Source organism: Malurus melanocephalus, unplaced genomic scaffold (genome assembly GCF_030028575.1).
Source record: "Malurus melanocephalus ecotype Western Australia unplaced genomic scaffold, MMel_1.1 scaffold_93, whole genome shotgun sequence".
Taxonomy (NCBI): domain Eukaryota; kingdom Metazoa; phylum Chordata; class Aves; order Passeriformes; family Maluridae; genus Malurus; species Malurus melanocephalus.
The window spans coordinates 1,660,633-1,681,721 of NW_026623325.1; the positions used below are offsets into that span (position 1 = coordinate 1,660,633).

Genomic DNA, 21,089 nt, shown 5'->3' on the forward strand with positions numbered 1-21,089 from the left:
CTGCAGCACAGGAATATTTGTGTATTTAACTAATGGGACAAGTTTTAGTGTGTCCTAATCAAACTTAATCACCTCTACTTTCTACTAGGTATTACACTGATCAATGGAAAAGCTTTCTAGGCAAGAACTTGGAAAATGATAAAAGCATTTACCATCATTATTTTCTGCTTTTGACAATGATCTATGTCTGTACAGCTCATCAGTCATCTCTTGTAAAAACAGTGTGGCACTTTGATCAAACAGCCAACAATCGCTTCCCGCATAAGGTAAAGTGTTATGAGAGGCCATCAGATAGAAATCACATTTTCTCTGAACAATAGGAACTCAGAAATGATGTGCTTGATTTACTTGCAAATAAAATCATGTGAAAGGTGATATCCTTACAGAGGTTAAAAAGACAGCGATCCTTTTATTCACCTTTCTGCGTATTAAACGAACTCCACTGTCACGCTGCAGCTGAGATGGAGTGTCTACGCAGTGATAAAGAGGCACATTCCAGACCCACGAAACATAACTGCCACTGTTGAAAAATTACCTGCATTAAACCTTATACTTATCCCACAAATTTTAAGAGCAAGATGTGGGAGTTTGATTTTGATTACAGGCCTCTATCTGTGTGGCAGGCAAAGGTCTTTAACCTGTGCGTTCTGAATGTACTGGGTACATAGTTTCATCAATGTCATGCCTCATTGGGTCAATGCAGGATTTTATCTAAAACCTGAGGCTTTTCAGTTTACACTGTATATACAAACACAACCTTTTACTGRTGCTCTCTGCCTTTTGTTTCATTGAGAGGATCTATGGTATTTATAGAAAAGGGAGCTGGAGACATCTTATTTTACTCACTTAGATTCCTATTGAGCTGAGGTCTTCAAAAGGGAAAGGTTGTTTATTTGAAGACTGGTATGTACCAGAGCCACTGGAGCCAAACACTTTTTAGTCTACTGATTGCAAAAACATTCATTTTTAAGAGGGCTGCCACACATTTTCCACTTCTGAATATAAACCTAGGTAAAACACATGATTCTGCTTTATTTTTGCAGCCTGTAAATGACTGATTATTTTTGYAGAAAAGGTAATATTGATGTAGATAATCTTCTCTTGATGTCATGCTACAAGATGTGTGTCAAGATTCAAAGAGGTATCTGCACAGTCCCATTGCAAAAGCAGTTCAAAGGGTAAAGGCACAGGGAAAGTTTGAACAGAAGCTGGAATTTGAAGCAAGCGTAGAAGCTGCCTAGCTTACCATGCCAGCTGTGAAGGGGAAGGAGGTATCTCAGCTCAGAAAATATTTTTTATTTGATTAGAAGTCACTTTTTTTGTGATTTGGTCACAAAAAATACTCATGAATCACATTGTTCTAATTCACACTGCCACCACACAGTCACCAAGAATGGGAGTCTCAACCCTCTTGGCCCATTGCTACCCTGGAGTTACCATAGTGCTCAGCTTCCACAGACAGCAGACTCTAAGAGCTAAATGGAGAAATAAATAACGCAAAATTATGAATAATCTCCACTTCATTACTTAATTTTCTGAATCAGCACAGTGTGATGTCAGATTAATGCCAGCATTGGTGTAATGTAACAGGGGATAGGAACAAGACTGGTTCCTGTTAGGCTTGCCTAGCTGAAAAAATACCTGAAAAACTTGGAAAAGCGAAGTTTTTCCTTTCCTTCTTTTCCAAACAAATGTATCAGCAACACGGTATTAACCCCACAGCTGTCCAGTTCTGTTTCCTAYAAAGCAAAAGAACTGTATGACTGTTATGCATTGCATGATCATTCATATTCACCATAAATCTAAAAATAYTTATTTGAACTAGAATTTCACAAGAAATACTTGAAATTTAATTACTGTTCCCAAAGCTATCACATAGGATCTCAGAGTTGAACAATTTTTCCATACCAACTGCTAACAGTGTATTATAAAATCTGCTTCTAAATATTTTGTATGAAAGATARGAACAACTTGCAACCACCATCAATGTATTTTATTATTAAAACGGAAAAGACTGCAAGTTAAGTCTTTAAGAACCATTGTTCTTAAGTGAACAGAAGGCTCAAATAAAGTTGGAATCTGCAAGGAAATTTGAGCTAGGTATTTCTAACATGTTACAGCCATTAAAAAACATTCATGATGGGCTAATAAATGAATCTAGGAAAATACAAACATTGATAATGCTCTATTTTAGTATGGGCTTCTTGGAAATTTTCAGTGTTAGTGACTTTTCTAAGTATTTTTAAAATCTGGAGAAGAAATTACTGCAGAGAAGGGATACACACTATTTCAACTCAACAGCATCTTTAACAAGCCTAAACCCACACATAATTTCTACTCTATTCTTCTTTCAGCACTTGCATACTGGCATTTCTTTGAATGCAACAAAACATTAAGCAAYATGAAGAGAGAATTTTTTTTAAGTCTGTAGGTATTTCAGCAAACTATTCTCATGACATCTTAAATAGCCTCTGTGTCTTTTATCTGGTTGAAGAGGTAAGATGAAAGACAAGAGTCTATTCATRAGATTTAATACTAATGGTTATTTAGCTTTCAGCATCATCAATAACAAGTCCCATTAGTTTGCTCTGTTTCATGCTTACTGCATACGTGACACAGTTATTTTAGTTATTTTAGAAGCAGTAACATTCCTCRATTCTACTACAAACTACAGTTCACTAAATGCCAGTGATATGAGTTATATTTGAGGGAACCTAGAGAAAAAAACTTTTCAAGCCATATGCAAACTGTACTTACTGAACTTTTATTATCTAATTGCAGGCAAAGAATATTTAAATACCCACAAGATCCATCCTTCTGAAGTTTAAACACTTCAGATTACTGTGAAGACTGATGCATAAACATTGGTATATGCTTTTTTGAAAGCCAAAAGTCAAACATTCATGTATGCTTATTTGAAATTCAAACCCAAACTATTTATATCAGAATGAAAAGTTTTCTAAGAAGAAACAGAGAAGAATCCACACATCCCTCACTGCAGCGAGATTGTAATCTGCTTTTGCAGGTTTTGTTTACATGTTTAAAGGAGACTTGAAAAATGCAAGAAATTAATTAGCTGATGTAATTTTAAAAAATGAATTAATGATTACACGACTTAATGCTTCCAATTTAATGATTCCRTATTATAATCAGAGTTGTATTGAAAAAAACTGAAAAAATGAGTTTTAAAATAATATTTTCAAAACTAAGTCTGTGACAGAAAAAACTTTTTTCTTCTATTCATGTTTCTCTAGTTACAAGCTAGAAGAAGGCATACTAACAATACCTACCTCATCTTATCTAAGATGACAAAGCCTATCCCTGGATTTATAACAAATATGCACCTACTTGCTGACTACCCTCTTTATCAGTTGAAATTCCACAGTGAAATTGGCAGATGTCCAAACACCATGTTAGTGAGAGTTAAACGTTGAGAGTTAATTTTATTGTATTTTATTGCATAAAATGCAATAGGAGACCACAGAGACTACAGCTTAAGGGTAAAATTTAAAAAAAAAAAAAAATTGCTTTTCCTAGAGTTAATGCTATTAAAATAAAGTACATGTTAGTACATAATTCCTTTCTGTCCACAGAATCATTAGGAGCTTTTGCTGCTGATCTATATAAATTAGTACTGACATGAGAAATCTTTGTTAGAAGATAATCAGAATTCTATTAATATTTCAAATACCTTGCCCTCCTGGGTACCCTGAGCTTGGGTAAAAGAATAACTTACACTTGGAATGTTTCTCTTGGCAATGAGAATGAAATGGTAACTGAATCCTGAGCTGTAAAGCAGACCAGACTAGTAGTTTTCAGTMACTATCTAAACTGAGTGAAAGTTTGCATTCTGATGTACCTGGCTCCTTCAGCCCTGGGAAGGTGCACCATAGAACTCTTCTGAGCTGTGCAWTTTACAGAATGCTGAGGCACAGAATGGAGAAAGGACCACATAGGTCTGAGTTTCATCTTGATACAAGCATGGGATGGGGCAGAGACATGTATCACAACTGGGAACTCAGATGTGTTCCAGGGTCCACTGACTCCAACAAAGAATCCCAAAGACCACACAATCTGATGCCACACAAGTCTATGAACTAATGAACATGTGTGTACATATTAGAAACACAGGYTAATATTCCTAGAGCAATGTTAACGCCTCCTACACTTTTGAAAAGCATAAAGAACTGCTGAATTATGCAATTATTCCTTTTTAAGCAAGATCAGATAACACAAGTTATTTCCTTATTACATTACACAGATCGTTAACATAAGAGACCTGATGCTGCAAACACTGAGTCATGGGCAAAGACCTACCTAATCCTGTAGCTCCCCACTGAGCTTTTGACATTTAGGACCTGAAACTGCAGCAAGTACCAACAAGTGCCACTGAGAAGAAACTTATCACACAGTGAGATGGGATTTTCAGAATAATGTACCTAACTGATTTTCAAAACTCATCTGAAATGTTAATAGACTTACTGTCTGTAGATTCTTACCACCTTTCCTTGCAGAATTTGCCTGAGGCATGACTGGAAAGCATTTATCATGATTAAAATCTGCAATTCGTTTCTTGTTCTCTTGCTTGCTTCCTGAGCGATGATGTTTGCTGTGCAATGTCTTATTTCAATAGATATTGTAAAAACAATACAAATTTTGGAATTGATTTTTTTTTTTTTTAGTTAAGTCAGAAGGAGAGTGAGTAGATGGAAAAATGGGCAGAGAAGTGAGTTTGAGCAAAGAGAACAATATCTTAGTTTCTGTCTGCTAGTGATGCTCCAAAACTTTTCAAAGGTAAGACTAAATATTTACAAATTTTTCTGAGCCCATTTTTCTGTAATGCTCTTTGTTTTTAACCTGCTAGTTCAGTCATGCCAGCCTAGCTTCAAACACTGCTCAAGATAATTCAGGCTTTCTGTCATTTGGAGATTCTTCAAGATGCTGGGGTATATCCTACAACTCAGTTCTGGTAAGAAGGTTTAAAAGACGTGTCCATTATGAAATTAATCCTACCAGTTACAGTCAGTCAAAAGAACTGTTAACAGGCCAGCTAGTAGGACCAGGAGATCCAGATCTCCAAAAGCAGTCTTTTTTTGGCAAAGCCCAAACAGTCTCAAGAGGGCTTCAGAATGAAACATTTAATCATAATGTAAATCCATACTAAAGTTTTTCCATATTTTGCAATATACTTGCTTACTAGGTARGATTCAAGAATACCTCAAGTCTGATGCAGAACGGTTGAAATGTGCACAGCTGATTCTTCAGAGGTTATAACAGACAATATTTGAGAATTCTGATAGAACATCTTCTAAACAATRAACAGCATCCAATAACACCCATATTTCTATTACTTGGAAGATCAGTTGTTTTTTTTAATGACAACTAATGCCATGGAGTCACTCTGCTGTACACTTAGGGTTTTTAGTAATGAACAACATGTTACTTCATGAACATCCTCAGGTTCCAGTGCACCACCCACAGTTCTGCATCAATTTATAAGGAGGGACAGAATAAAAATGGTTTCTGGCCAAAGGGGCTAAAACTAATCTGAGAGGAGACGCCACAGGAGATACTTTATGCCAGAAATAGAGTAGGTTGAAACTTGTCTTGCTGTGAGCAGGTTGGCYGTGCCAAGCAGTCAGGGAATGGCACTGTTGCACTGCAAAGCCTGGGGCTGCCGGACCGATGTCCCGCTGGCYGCCTGGGAAAGCAGCTCCTACACATGGCTGGGGACAGCTCCTCACRGCAACTCAGGCCCTGCCTCTCTGTTGTGGCATACTTAAAAAGTATTACTTTGCACCAAAAGAAGAGATTCCACAATGAGGACCTCTCCTYGGGAGGTGTGATGTGCTATGAAGTCTTCTGACCAAGGCAGAGTTGGCCCCAAAGACCAGGCACATCCATCCTCAGCATGTGCAAACCTTCTTGCTCTTAGTGATGAAAATGGCTCAGGCAGCCTGCAACCAACTCTCCAGACCCCTGCTCAAACATGTTTCTTTTTCTCTCTTGAGATGTCATCTCTTACAATGTCATCAGGTCACATGGAAAAATAAAATAATTTCCTTGTAAATGAGGTAAAAAATAGGCCTACAACTTTTTTAATAGACAAGTATTTTGGTGTCAGACTGTTTGGTCCTTTAGAGGGTTTACCTGCCTGGAGAGCTTTCTTAAAGCACGCAGGCACATCACACTGCTCCTTGGTTTAAAGTATCTAAAGGCTTTTCACAGAATTCAATGTTAAATTGCTGATACAAAGCATACATATTTATACGGGAGAAGATAGGTCAAGAAAAAACCATCTGAACTGAGAGGTTACAAGATTAATGACAGATTCTTTGGGGAGGGATATTAATTTTAGTTTTGGACTAGATTCTTGTAAAACTTGATGTGTTGCACCTCTCTTACAGGGTATTACTGCACTGGAAGAGCATTAGCTCCCAACCACCACCTTCCTTCAGTTTCACACAGTCTTTAGTCATACTGAGCTATGTAGACTTTGAAGCACTGGGTAGAAAACTTAAAACCAATTAGATATTCTAGGGAGCAGATGGCCACGTTATGATGACCTGCACAGTTCCTGCAGCTGAGGAGATGCATCACAATCCTGCATTGTCCGAAGGTCTAAGTGTAAAAACTTGTCTTGACCAGGTAAGCAGTGATAAATCTGTGAAYGAGTAATGTAATCTACCTCTTTCAGAACCACAGGAAAAAAAATTTAAAAAAAGAGAAGTAGACAGGCTAGAACAACTGATACACAAACAACAGAAAATTATTAATGTGTGAGTCTAAAAGTACACTGCATATAGTCAGACCCGATTTTAGTTCAAAAGTTTGCTGTTTAAAAGAGATTAGTAGCTGTGTCCCCAATTACTAGTTATATGTTAAAACCCCCTTCCAATCATACTTATCACGCTTTGTATGAAAATGTGTTCACTAGGGAATCCAGATGCCTACATTTAATCATTTGGAAGCGAGAGAATGCACGTATTTCCCAACATTAATTTCATTTCAATAACAAATATAGAACACTCTGTATTGTCCTTTTTCTAAGACGAACTAAAATTAATTTCTAAGTTTACCCATTACATAAAGCACATAAAATGGGAGGTATTGAAAGTACTTGATAACTCATTAATCTAAATTGAAGGGGCCTGAGAGCAAAGTCCCTRATCTAGACAATTGGTCTGTCCAGTAGATATTTGCCACCATTAGCACTGTTTTCACTGCCAGAATATTAAAGCACCTTACACTGTTAAGAGTATCCTTTTAAGAACTCAGGGCAGTAGCACARAAACAACAGGTGCTGTTCACCAGGCAACGCCTTTTCAAAATAAACCCAATCTTCTAGTTCATGCACTTTCCTACTATAATCTAGACCACTTCCAGGCAGGGAGTTTGGCTCTCCTCTTCCATGAACCATGATCATGTGTTCAATCTGTTTCATATGAAGAACAGTTCTGCCAGGAAGCCAGATGGAGCATTTCCTTTGGSTTATGGGGAGGGTGTTCGAGCTGAGAGTCACTGCCCCTCTTGACTTCTGCAAATTTTCTCCAGTCTGATTAGAAAGAATCAAGTTCCAGTCTTTTAAGTCTGACTGCAGCTCTCCTTCACCGTGTGCACCTCTGCTATGTGATTGCCAGATTGCCTGCACTGCAAAATTCAGCATGGAACCTCCCAAAATATGGGGTCAGTTAAAGCTGGGCTGATTTTTTTTTCTTTTTTTTTCCCAGCATCAATTACAATAAGGTAAAAAGAAAAGCCCTCAAATGAAATACATGTATCTGGATGACCAATACCACTGTAATCCCGTTCAAGGACCATTACTCAGTGGTGAAAATTTGAATTTTAGGTGAGTAAGTTAAAGCCTCAGTAAAAAAGGCAGAGCTACAAGCACCCTGGGAGCACAGCAAACTGCTTTTTCTTTTCATCATATAGTAACTCGATAAGTATTAAATGGCAGCACCGCACAGTAAATAGATGACCAAGAAAGGAAGAAAAATAAAAATTRGGAGAAATACGATAATTTGGATTTTGCCAAGTAGAAGACCAGAATATAATATATAAAGAATATATAAAGAATATAATWTATAAATATATAAAGACCAGAATAATTTCAGGTTAGTTGTACTCCCCAAAGCTATGTAATTCTTCTTTCATACTATAATTCCATTTATAATCTTCTAAGAAACTGTATTAAATAACATTTTCAGGTTACAATAACTTCAGATTTTTCTCAATGGAGAACTCTGAAGAAAATTTTTGAAGCAAGACAAAAACAAAATAGAGACATTCTGGCTCAGGTATTTAATTAGCTCACAAAAAGCTTATGTGTTTATAACTAATCTGTCCAACTGTATCAAAGTTTCTCTGGAAATTTTATACTATACCTGTGCATTCATGCAGAATAAAGGTCCTTTTTCTTTCACTGTCATGGCAGTTAAGTCTCAATTGAAATAGGTTTTGAGGAGCAGACAACCCTATTAATCCTAGCTATTTTAATCTGGTGACTGATGAAAAGATTCAAGAAACGAGATGGTTGCTAGTCAATCAAACAATTTTTAACTGAAGTCTGAATACACATTGAGGGAGGAAAACTTTTGTGAATAAGAAGACAGTTTATGCCTAATAAATGTTAAGGGTGTTAGGAATAGCCACTTCCACTTTTTCCTCAGGCAGGTGAAAAAGTAAAGAACATGAACTACTCTTTGTAGGAACTGCTGATGCATGATAGGTTTACAAAGCAGARTCCTGTATAAATTCCTCATTGAAYGCTTCCAACATGAGCAGCCGCTGTCTCATGCCCAATGTAAACTGTAAGTTTACAGCTGAAAGCAAATTGCTGATACAAGCTGCATCTCACAGTATTAGATGGAGATAATGCAGCTGTACTCTCCCCTTCCTTAGAATCATGGAATCCTTCACAGTAGAAAAGACCTCTAAGATCATTGACTCCAACCACCAACCCAGTACTGCCAAWCCATCACTAAACCACRTCTCYAAGCACCACAKSCACATGTGTTTTGAACAGGGGTGGGGATTCCACCACTTCCCTAGGCAGCCTGTTCCAGTGCTTAACCACCCTTTCAGTGAAAATTTTTTCCTAATATCCATCTAAACCTTTGCTGGTGCAATGTGAGGCCATCTCCACTTGTCCTATYGCTTGTTACGTGGTTCATCAGCTCCTTCTGAGGTGTTGTCAGTATGCTCAGCATTTCCCCTCTCTATTTTCAGTCTCACTCAATGTCACCCAGGCTATGGAATATCACCTCCGGGCTGACAAGAAGACTGAAGAAGAGACTCTGAGAAGAAGGGAGGTCACAGGTAGCTGTATTCAGGAGAAAACGGACAGAAAAGAGCAGGAATTGACCTATCCCTTTAATTAATGAGATATATTTATCATTTGCTAAYGGTATGCAAAACAGCCAAATTTCTTTCCCAGATGCAAGATCAGGCTCTAGGATTTTTTCTTCTGGTCTGCATTTACGTCATCTCTTTCTAGAAGTGAAGGACTTCCAGAAGTACTTCGAAGAAGTTGGAAGGGACTTGACTGAAATAATACCTGCCTTTGTCACCTCCGTGACAATAACCACGCATCAAACCAYGTCAGAATAGGTTATTATTATTGCAACAGAAGCCTTAGGAAAGCTTAAGCTATCAATTTCCATTTGGAAAGCTTTCTATTCTCATATGGCAATACAGAGTTTTTTTCTGGGTTTTTCGTTAAGTAGAAGAGAGTTACTTTGCAAAAGAGGCTCATGGAAGCCAAACAATCTGGTGAGTACACAGTCATGACACACACTAATTGCCTACATTTCATCAGAAGGTTCAGAAATAACAAATAGTTTTCTTCCCCAGTTAGAAAGCAGTTGAAGAAAAGCAAATTATGCCTTTTCATTTAATTAAAGCATTAATACTAAGGCTTATATACATACCTGAAAACTCTGAAAAAATTAAAAAGTTCATGGGAAACATGACAATGTTTTTGTAAGRAAAAGATATCTCTATTTCATACCCGAAGTACTGTTTCATCTCCAGCTGCTTTCAAGTCATCTTCCTTCCCAATGATCCTCTGTAGCTGCATTTTTTGAAACATGAGAAAAGAATAGAAAAATTACAAATTGGATCTTATAGGCATCTTTTTCCAAACCTTGCTTTGATTGCACCTTTTCTTAATTATACATTTCTACAGGGTTCTCTAGTCATGACAAAATATTTGTATACTTGAGTATACGTTGCCATTCCGACACTCTTTTTCCCAGGAATGTCTTATCTRCTGTGGTTAGTTTAAGCAAACATTAATCTATCTCTTGCAGCCCAGTGCTTACTCTATTTTTAGAAGAGATTTTCTTGCACTAGAAGCTTAGCTTTCACTTCAGAAGTTTTTTGAAACTCTGGGGTATAACATCAAGGATCATTCCAGAAATAAAAATTATCCTSATTTTCATGCTGTCCTTCTACATAGCTTTACATAGTTCTGCTACAGACATGATCTTCTAGACATGAAAAACGTACTTGTTCAAATGAGGTACTATACAACTAACAATAAAGAATAATTCAATTAAATAAGAAAACWTTTTTTTTCAGAACTGCCATTAGGCAGACTGTGGTTTGAGTTTTCCCCTCCACCCCTGGAATAAATTTATTGTGAATGTATTAGCTAAGAAGATTTTTAGAATTACTGAAACGACTCACATTTAAAAACATAACTTCCACTGTTCCAAATAAAGCTTTAAGGTAATATAAACAGTGCATTAATTTACAGTACCTCAAGTATATCTGAGCTGCAAGGTTTCTTTGACTGTGTTTCAGCTTCAGAGATGAACATCACCACATGAAAAAGTCATTTAATACAGCATGAAGTACACCTACCTTTCAGACACTTGCATGAATCCTCAAAAAGACAGCAGAAATGAAAGAACAAGAGACTTAATACATTTCAAGTAGAGATATGGACTTACACCAATCAYTCTGGATTTGGAGACTTTAGAAAAGATGCTTTTGAATCTCAAGGATTTCAAAACTACTGGTTTGTTTCTCAGACATTTCTGAGTGATTCCTCAACCTGCCCATTAAAACTGGGAAAAATCCATTACCAAATTTTCATAGCCATTATTTTGAGTAGTTTTWAAATTTCTCCTTTGGGCTTTTTTTCTTTTTTCTTTTATTTTTTTTTAATTGTTCTTCAGAGAAGCAGTATGAGCTTGTAAATACTAAGAAAAACACACTGGGTTGCCAAATGTCATTCCTTGACCTTCAAATTTTCAGTAATTCACCTGTTCTGGGTTTGTCTGTTTGTTTTTYTATCCTAATTTTTTCAGCTTCTTTCTATTATTAGTTTTGAATGTCATGTCCAAAGAAATGCGATAAAACAAGACAATTAAACAGCACTTGTTCCTCCAAGTAATTTTAATTTTTCATCATTTGCAAAACAAATGACTAGTACAGTAAAAGCATTATGAATTTCTTCACAACAAAATAGCATTATAGAGCTCTGATGAAACCACAACTGCTTGTCCATATTCTCACAGAAAAATCACATTTTTTCTTACCTGAAAAATCAATCTTTTGATCACACATAAGAAATAGAACTGCAAATACTTTCCAAACAAGAGAAAATATGATTATTTTTCTTTTGGATTTTATTTCTAAAGGACTCTCAAAAAAGTTTGCAGAGGCTACTAAAGAGCACAGACACACAGAATAATTATTTTTACAAGCATTCTGAAAGATTTCACTTTTTGTTTTCTTACATTCTATGCAAAATTCATAGAGTGCTTGAAATTATTTCCAGAAGTTTGTTGATTTTTTTCCAGCACAATGAAGCAACTACTTACAGAGGGAGAAGAACTCTGCCCTCAAGAAATGGACTCCTCCATGTAACATTTATTTTTATTTAATATTTATATCTGTTCACCACTTATTATACTAATGGCTAATTTAAAGATAAAGAGATCTATTAAGCCCAAGTGAAGCCTTTACTAAAGACAGAGGTAATCTGTTCTGAACAAGCCTTTCTGRCAGAAAGACTATGTCAGTCTTCAAAAAAAAAAAAAAAGTGATTTTACATCTTCCAGTTGCTTGAGAGAGATCAATGCTTGTGGATGCTTTAGGACTACAGAAGTGCTCTGTGCCAAACCACCATAACTGCTGAGTGTTGGGTGCTGGTTCATTCAGCCCCAGGCAAAGCTCTGCAAGTATTTTGTGGTGTCTGCTCTTCAGGAAAAGTGTGTAAGACAGCTTACTTAAAAAGTCTAAGTCATATACCTCCTGTGTGTGCCATCAGAGCTACTCTGCCTACATTCCCAATAGTTTTGAACTGTCATTAATTTTACTTAGGCATYTTTAATCAGGACAGAGTTAGAGAGTTAGGGAAATTCCTTACTTGCTGGGGATTTTGAGAACTTTGGTAGCCTTATTCTTGGTGGGAGGTCTCATATTAATGTGCATGGGTTATTATGTGTCTGGAAATCCCCCTCACCAAGTCTCAAGTGAATGTCTTGMAAGTGCAGAGTTCACGGAAGTATCTTACTGTCCTCACAGGGATGCAGATAACACGGCTCTGAGAAATGATTCYTCACTCTGTCAGGGGCTGATTAAAGGGTGGCAACCAGCATTTGTGAACATGCCATTTCTACCTCATCTTCTTCACCCTRGAGTTGCAGGGCAAAGCAACAAAACCACCTTGGCCCTAAAACTGAAATGTCTTTTGTATTGTGACTGCTTACCACCGAAACGTGGTTGAAGCAGAATTACACTGGCTTCAACACAAAGAAATTGGGAAGACAGAACAAGAGTATGCCTGTGAAGRGAGAGACTTTTCCTAGAAATGAGGAAAATGCGCACTGAAATGGAAAGGCTGTGGAGGACTGTAGAAGGATCTCTGTTAGACAGGTTCTTATGGGAACGAGGTCACGAATTGCTTTTACTGAGCAACCCAGACTACAAGATAGAGGAAGATGAGATAGAAGAGGATGGGAAAGAGAAGGACGTGACTACAGCAGTGTAACATGTACCTTGGACTGACCATGAAGAAGAAACATAATAAGAAGCAAGAACAAAGAACAACTGAAGAACAAAGAATGACTGAAGAAGGAGCAAAATGCTGAAAACGCTGAATGAAAAGTGCAAGGCATACAAATCACGCCTTTGCAAATATACCAATCATATGCTGAGAAGTGATAGACGACTGCTAAATTAACCAATGAATAATTGCCATTCATATAGAGAGGTTGGCTTATGAAAGTAGATAAGAAGAGCTGGTATTAGAAATAAAGTGATCATTGCTCATCGTATCGGTGTCTGCATGACCCGTTATTCCCTGTCACCCAACAGAGGACAAGACAAACTCTCTTGTTGAAACCATGGAATTACATTMAAGATCTCCTTTCTCGAACATCCATTTTTGTTAGCAGAGAGCACTGGGAAATTCTGCATCTCCTTACGCATCTGATCTATACAGGTTTGAACAGCCTATATACATCACGTTAACACATGCACTGAGGACTGGGATTGGAGTTTCTTTTCATCCATCTCCCTTTCCTGAATGACCTGCTTGACAAATCTTGTGCTTGTTCATTCAGCAACATGTGAGAATTGAGATATGCACAAGTCAAAGAATCAAAGAATGACGGACATTTTGCAAACCAAAAGGCAAGATTTTACCTCAACGACCCTGCAGTCTAAATCAGCCAATCAGACAACACAGACATACACAGATGTCTATCAGTAGATAATGATGAGAAGTAGGGTGAACAAGAGGTGACAAAGCAAGAAAATGCAGTAGCAATGAAATTTCTTTTCCCACTGCACCCTGCTTACAGACACTGCTTCCTAAGTCCTGCTTCTTCACTACCCCCTTCCACTGCACTTTCCTTACACACATTTCCTGATGTTATTKTCAAATATAGTATGAAAATCACTATAGAATAGTTCAGATATATTTTCCTAAGATGCCAACAGGGACAAGACAAGTGAGAGATTAGCCACACGAYTGACTAATTTATTAGCTATCTAGAAACTTTCTATGATGCATACAGTCCCTGCTTTCCTGGGGATGGCTGAACACCTGTTCTGCCCATTGGAAGCAGTGAATTAATTCCTTGTTTTACTCTGCTTGTGTGTGGCTTTTGCTTTCCCTATTAACCTTTTCCATCTCTTACCCTTCTGATTCCCTGATCCAGCTGTCAGGGAGAGAACAAACAGCTGCCTGTGGCTTAGTTGCTAGCAGGGGTTACATCATGACCAGAGGCTCTGCAGGCTCAGTTACAGGCTTCTAAGAACATTGTCTTGGTAAATGATCTGATTTCAAGTATTATTTTCAAATAGTACTACTAAGTCTAAAAGTATTTTTACAACATTTTAGAACAGATTTGAAGTATGACTCATCAATCAGAACCTTGCTAAGAGACAATTCACTGAAAAAAGGTGATCAGTGCAAAACATAAGTGAACAGCTATTGTACCATTAATTTCAGAGTTTCAGGCTATGAAAGTACACCTAAATAAATTTGTGCTAATCAAATGTGTTTCTATCAACAGGTCCACTTTTAAAAATTTTAGATTTTAAGGTTCTCTACAGTTRTGCATTCATGACCAGCTTTAACTTCATCCTAGTGAGAGAAAACAATTTGAATTGTAATAGCCATGCCAGCTTCTTACAAAATTGTCTCTCCAGTTACCTCCAATATGAATTAAGGATCTGAATTAAGTTGAGGATTCTCTTAAAAGTTATGATTTTTAATTCTGCTTTCAACTTTTGACAAGAAGTGCTTAGTCTCCTGTTAGATATTGAAAAGTTGAATAAACTATATAATTAAGTCTATTTTTTCTTTAAAACATCAGAGTAAAATTTTCTTACTTTTTGAAGCATCTACCTTTCTCCCTTGTAGTTCTATAAAATATGGGAAAAACCTGCTGTTTAAAAGTGTGAATTGATAAAAACCTTTCTGCAACAGCAAGCAAAGTTAATAAAAACCAAAAGAGGATGGTGAATCAAAGAAATTATTCAACAACTTAGAAAACAGAAGACTCTTCCAGATGATTATTTAAAGCAGCCCATGGGATTAAGGGATGTACACTAAGTCCTACCTTCCCAGTAGAAGATTTTTAGATAAAATTCAAAGGTAGTATTTATAAAAGTGGATTCAAATATGGTAAGTACTCCTATCACAATACTTTGRTATGTGCTCCTTTCATATAATGTATTTTTGTAAATATATGATCATGACTGAACTGAAAAATAGGCTTGATGATTTTAATGAATCTTCATTTAGCAAATATAACCCATRGATCTTTTTAAATGCTTTAAAATTAACATGCATGTAAATACACCTACCTTAAAGAATTCTTTCTTTTCAACTTGTTCATTGCCATCTGCATCCAACATTTTAAAGGCAATCTGAAGTCCAGTCTGGGGTTCTGCAATAAATTGCAAAAGAACTTCATTGCAATATCAATACTCATACTAGTACTCAAATATTGATTGTAAAATTAATATTGACTATGGTTCAATTTTCCATTGTTATGCACATATATGTGTATACGTACCAGTGAACCATACACACCTCCTCCMATATAAGCAAATTTTAAACACTTTTTTATTATAATTTCAATGGATAATTAATCCAATAGYGAAGTAAGAAATGCCAGCAGTGCCYAAGTACAGCTGTGAATGTCCATCTTAACACAACGACAATACTGTGTCTCTTACTGGCCAAATCTTGAGGTATTCCCAAGGGATATCTCTATACTCCCATGCCACTTCTGCAGTCTAGCTCTGCCTTGTTTATTAGAGCTCCTTTTCAGGTGAGAAGAGTGGAAATTGCCTTCATAAGCAATAACTACTCCCACACTGGTGGAAAGAGCTAGTATGCTCCTCAGGACTTTGATGACTGTATGCCAGCACGTGCAGTCTCTCTTGCAGATACACTGATGCTGTGAATGCAGCCAGCTCTCCTGGCTCCTGCTCCTGTTGTGTTAGCCCAAAGCCTTTTTCTCCCTTCCCTTCTCCTTCCTCCCTAAACAGTGTTCTCAGATGTTACTGTGTTGTAATAAACTGCTCTTTCTGTCTGTTTTTGGCAAAAGCATGTTTGGTATGACTCCCATCAAGCTGTTTGTTTTTTTTCAGGAATTCTGCACAATTTTACTCTGCACTTCCTTCAATGAGTGGATGTTTCTTTTCAACAYAAAAATGCAATGAGTTCTGAATCTTGAAGGTAATATAAAAACATGGTTTGTTTCGAGCTCCTTCCCACGATTTCCTGATCTTACTTCACTTACAGGAGGTGGCCTTGATCATTAGTGAGCCCACACAGGAGCAGCATGTTGCTGAAATATAGTTACAGTTCACTGCAGTAGCAAGCCCTTATCCCAGTGATCTCTGGAGCAGGTGAATTAATTCCACAACCCAGTCATGTCAGGCATTAATATGAAAKCCATGGGCTTATTGTCTCTGGAATATATTGATTCTTCCGAGCACAATGCTGGACTCATGAGGGCAGCGAAGCAGTATCTCTAAAAAACTCTAATGCCTTTTGCTTTTGTAAATACATTCTTCTAGTTGCATTCTTTAAAGTTTTAAGCCCTGCTTTTCTTTTTTTTTAGAGAGTCTTTCTGCAAATTGCACAAATTTAGAGGGTCTTTCTGCAAATGGAATATCCCACTCCTTTTAAGTTATAACAAGATGGTTAAAGGAAGKACTATTTTTACATTTTAGAAATAACTTCAGCAGTCGACTAATGTTCTGTGTGAAGCAATCTTGWGATGCAGGGATATTTTATAAATACCATTGCAGCCTGCACAGCATAACTGTCCCCAGCAACTGGGTTGATTTAATAATCAAAACTGTCTTCCTTTCCATGGAAATGCCACACTCTAAATTTGTGTTACTAGTACAAAAGCAAGAAAAGGCTATCCAATAACRTATTTAGAGAATAAAAGTAATTGATGTATTTAATAGCAATTCATACCATCTGTGTTCCAATTTTCAGATAAGAGAGCTGTTAGTGAAAATATAGACCTAAATCTGCTTATACTGTTCAGAGATGACATACTTATCTGATATGATGTAACCCCAAAGGTATGTGTTCGTAAAATAAGCATAGTTCAAAGACTACCACAGATATATTTGTATTTAATTAGAATCAGGCAAAATTCCAAAATCTGAACAGAACAGCTTCATCCTGGCTGAATGCATGTTAGACCTAGGTGCTTCCTCTCCTACTATTCCTGCGTTGACCAAGCTGTCAACTTGTGTGACTGGGTAATTGAAACAAAGCTCAAAGTAAAGATGACAACTTCAGTTCCTGGGCTTCTTCACGAGGCAGGGCTCCATTAATCTATTGATAGAAATGAAATTCAGTGCAGCACTGGAACAAAAAAGATAGTGATGATACAAGGCACACAGAAAAGAGAAAAGAAGGTCATGGGGAAAAAAATAAAACATTTGTCTGCCACAAAATTACATTTTCAACTTCAGTGTTGTTACAAACTTCGATTTTGTATGACAGGCAGCATGGTCTGGTCAGTAGTGTCCTGAACCAGGAGTCTGATGACTCTTTTCCCATCTCCCTATTGCACTGTCAGCGACTTAGAAGTAATTTAAATAATAATGCCTGCTTTCAGAAATCTCATGTTAATTCTCACTAGTGAGAGAGACAGGTTGTGTAACTCGGGGCTGACTGACATGGGATACTTGTTAGGCAAAGATAGAGGCACTAACACTTGTTGACATTTGCTTTCAAATTGATCAGTATGATAACACTCTGGGTAACAAAAGCAGCAACATTAACACTGCCTTTTTATCCTGCATAAAAAGATGCCTTTGTTTTTGCAGTTCAATGCATTCCTATACAAATTCTGTGAAAAAAAAAGTTACTTGATTGCCTGGAGAAGCRAAACAACTTGCTCTGGTACTACTTCAATTTTCTAATTGTTTCAGCCAATAATTCAGCATTAATTCACTTTCAGCTGCCATAAATTTCTCAAGAAATAGAATCTTTGGCACCTATTCCTGCAACTTTAAGGTATTCTTCTGAAGTCATAATTTGGCTGTCATGGTTGTCCTTTTTTAACATAAATCCATCCTTTTTGAGTTGCAACAAACATTTTAAAATCAGTATCCTAACTGGGCTAAACTCCTATTTTGGATTTTAAAAGCGACTTGAACACGCGGTATAACTCATATTCAAGCAGCATGTAGCATGGGACAGTCATCGCTCTGAAGCAGCGTATTTGTATGTCAAAAATAGGTTATCTTAATGCATAGATATACATATATAATTTAATGCTGTGTACTAACTGAAGTAGCCAAAGGGATTGCCCACCCTTCATGCCGTGTAACAGGAACTAATGCAGCTCTGCTGAGAAACAAGAAGCTACAGAAGGGCTATCTGAACCATGCAAGAGGTTGAGTACTGATGGAAGCTGGACACTCTCTCCATTCTTGGGAGACCAGCGTTACTCATGCTGGTCATATTTCACCATGAGAGGGTGGATTTCTAGAGCCAGGAAAATTTGTCAATTTGTTTAATCCCCAGCCATGGATCTTGCAGCCAAGGAAGTGATGAGGGTCATGTGAGGGTCATGCCTCTACAGCGTGTCAGGAAAGAAGTGACTCTTTCCTTCTCTTCTTTCCCCATCCACTGATACCATAAACCTATTACGCCTGGCTTTGCCCCTTGCTGAAAATGTTAGACCTGTACAAGTAAGTCAAATGAGACTGCATGTGGACTATATTCCATGGATGTGAATATGGAAGGTTTCACTACTGCTCTRGGAGTCTCACTGTTTAATGCTCATTGCACACATCTCAAATCTTGGTATCTTTCAGCATTGCCTACACATCAGAACAAAASGGGGTGGTAGAAAGCGCAGCACAGAGTAAATACCAGACAATCCCTGATCACTTCCATGCACAAACTCAAAAAATGCCTTGTTTGTAGATAAAGCAAGTACCAAACAAAAGTTGTTTTAAAAAAAGTGCCTGAGAGAAAAAGCGAGGAAGCAAAGGAAAGGGGCAGAAATAAATATACAATACTTGGAGGAGAAAAAGTCAAAAGGAACAGAGGATAAAGAAAAAAGATTTAAAAGTCAGACAAAAAGACATGGAATAATTCTGCTGTTTATGTATTGCATCCATTGTATATCTGAACACAATAAAAAGGGCAACAACCTTTGAGATACTAAAAGAGCTTTTCACACCACTGCATGAGCTATACTTTTAATGTCTCACTGTCCAAAATGACTAAAACTACCATCCAGAAGAAAAATTATTTATCTTCCCATCCAGTTCTTCTAACCCTTATTGTGTGGTTCTGTAACCAGCATCTTCTCCCTCTCAGAAGACTTTTCTGATTCCGTGGTGCAGGTAGTACCATGATTTTTGAAGTGTTTCTATGGACCAATGATGACACGGGTATCCATTTATATTAACGCATTATCAGCTCTATACAATAGTTTGTCACTCTATATGCAATAGTTTTTTCTGGTTGACTATAATGCAGAAATTGAGAAGTTAAAAAAATAACAGAAAAAGTTCCTGGTAAGATGTTAGCAGCTAAGTGTGCCTATGTATTTTAAATACATAATACTTACTYGTAAGGATTGTCAACAAAAACAGGTACTCTGCATAAGATATCAATCCTGAAAAAAAAAGTTAAAATATTACTTGTGAAAAAAACCAAAAACTTACAGCAAGACATGAAAGATCTTACWAATATAAAAAATGTAGTTTGACATTGCATTAAATACATATATTAAAGTAASCCATGTTACTATTTAATAAAGTTTTTACTTCTGTTTATAGTATGCTGGAGGTAAAATTCCCTAACCTGARACTCATCAATGTTCATGTCCAACCAAGAAAGTAAGGTTTATTTGGTTTTAACAAAAGGCCTACACTAAATCTTTGGATTCTCACTGAAAACATTCAATGTTTATATAAAAGGCRAATAAATTAAATGCACTTTGTCACATTTAGTATCTGGGAGGAGAACTACTCYAACATTACCCTGAAGGATCAAAGTCCTCCATCCTCTGGCAGGCTCGCAAAGGGCGGAGAATAGCTTCCCTCTAATTCTCAAGGGGACATGGCAACACGCAAAGCTGCCAAGCTGCTAGATTGTGCTGATAGTACTGCTGGGCTGCGTGCCAAGGGGAGGCTTCTTATTTTTTTTAAAAATAGGAACATGTCCTTTCTACAAGCTGAAAGTATTTTCCCCCCTTTTGAAGGAAAATTCCAGTGTTTTCTTTTGAAATACTGCCTTAAGTGAAAAGCCTGAACAAACCAAAGATGTGATAGCGTCAAAATAGAGTGTGCAAGCTAAAGATAGAGAGTGCAGAATGAGGGTGGCTAAACAACAGAATCTGAACCATCTGCCCTGCAATAATGTTTGGGGAAAAAAATGTAAAGGGCTTTTTTATAAATCACTTTTCAAAATAACTGAGCTACTTTTAACTTGTGAGCTAAACATTGTATAATGCTGAAGCTGCTTAAAATAATGAAGTTCAAACCTGCCTAYCCAGGCAAGGATTAACTATTTTTGTAATTTATATTTAGTTAATTGATAGATAAGGAATCCACTTAAGATTCAGTGATAAACAATTAACTTCTGATAAACTACTATGCAGAAGCAACAGCATTTGTATTTGACCTCAGATAGTGACTTAACACTTCTAAGTTCCAGAACTTAGAAATATTAAATTGTTAAATGCAAGAGTCTGAAAATCAGAAAACAAGTCTTAGCTAAAGGGAGGTGTAACGCTGATCCTRTTGCCAACTCACTGTGACTCCATATCTCAGCTTTCCTTTCCATCAAAATAGGGCTTTTTACCCTATTAACCAACATGAAACGTGCAAATCAGCACAGTACTACAATTATATAATACGTCGTGGAAATAAAAAAGACTTTAATCTCAAAGACTTTGTCTTGCTTACAAGTTCTAATATTTCTGCCATTGCAAGAGTGCAAATGATTATTTCCATTGCTGTAAAATCTGAATTGTATTCTTAAATGAAGCATTTAGGCTTTCTACAAGTTTGAAACCAAATAAACATAGAAAGAACTCCTACTCCATTTTTTTAGCTTACAA

The 21,089-nt window shown here is 36.9% G+C and overlaps 1 protein-coding gene across 1 annotated transcript in view; it reads right to left on the reverse strand.

Annotated features, from left to right (window-relative positions):
- The window catches only part of MICU2 (mitochondrial calcium uptake 2), a 142,295-nt gene that overhangs the window by 15,404 nt on the left and 105,802 nt on the right, over positions 1 to 21,089 (reverse strand). The window contains exons 5-8 of the mRNA XM_057368528.1: positions 19,593 to 19,640; positions 15,334 to 15,416; positions 10,013 to 10,075; positions 1,642 to 1,739 (exon numbers count right to left, since the gene is read on the reverse strand). Coding sequence (XP_057224511.1) covers positions 1,642 to 1,739; positions 10,013 to 10,075; positions 15,334 to 15,416; positions 19,593 to 19,640 — 292 coding nt within the window. The remainder of the gene's footprint in view (positions 1 to 1,641; positions 1,740 to 10,012; positions 10,076 to 15,333; positions 15,417 to 19,592; positions 19,641 to 21,089) is intronic.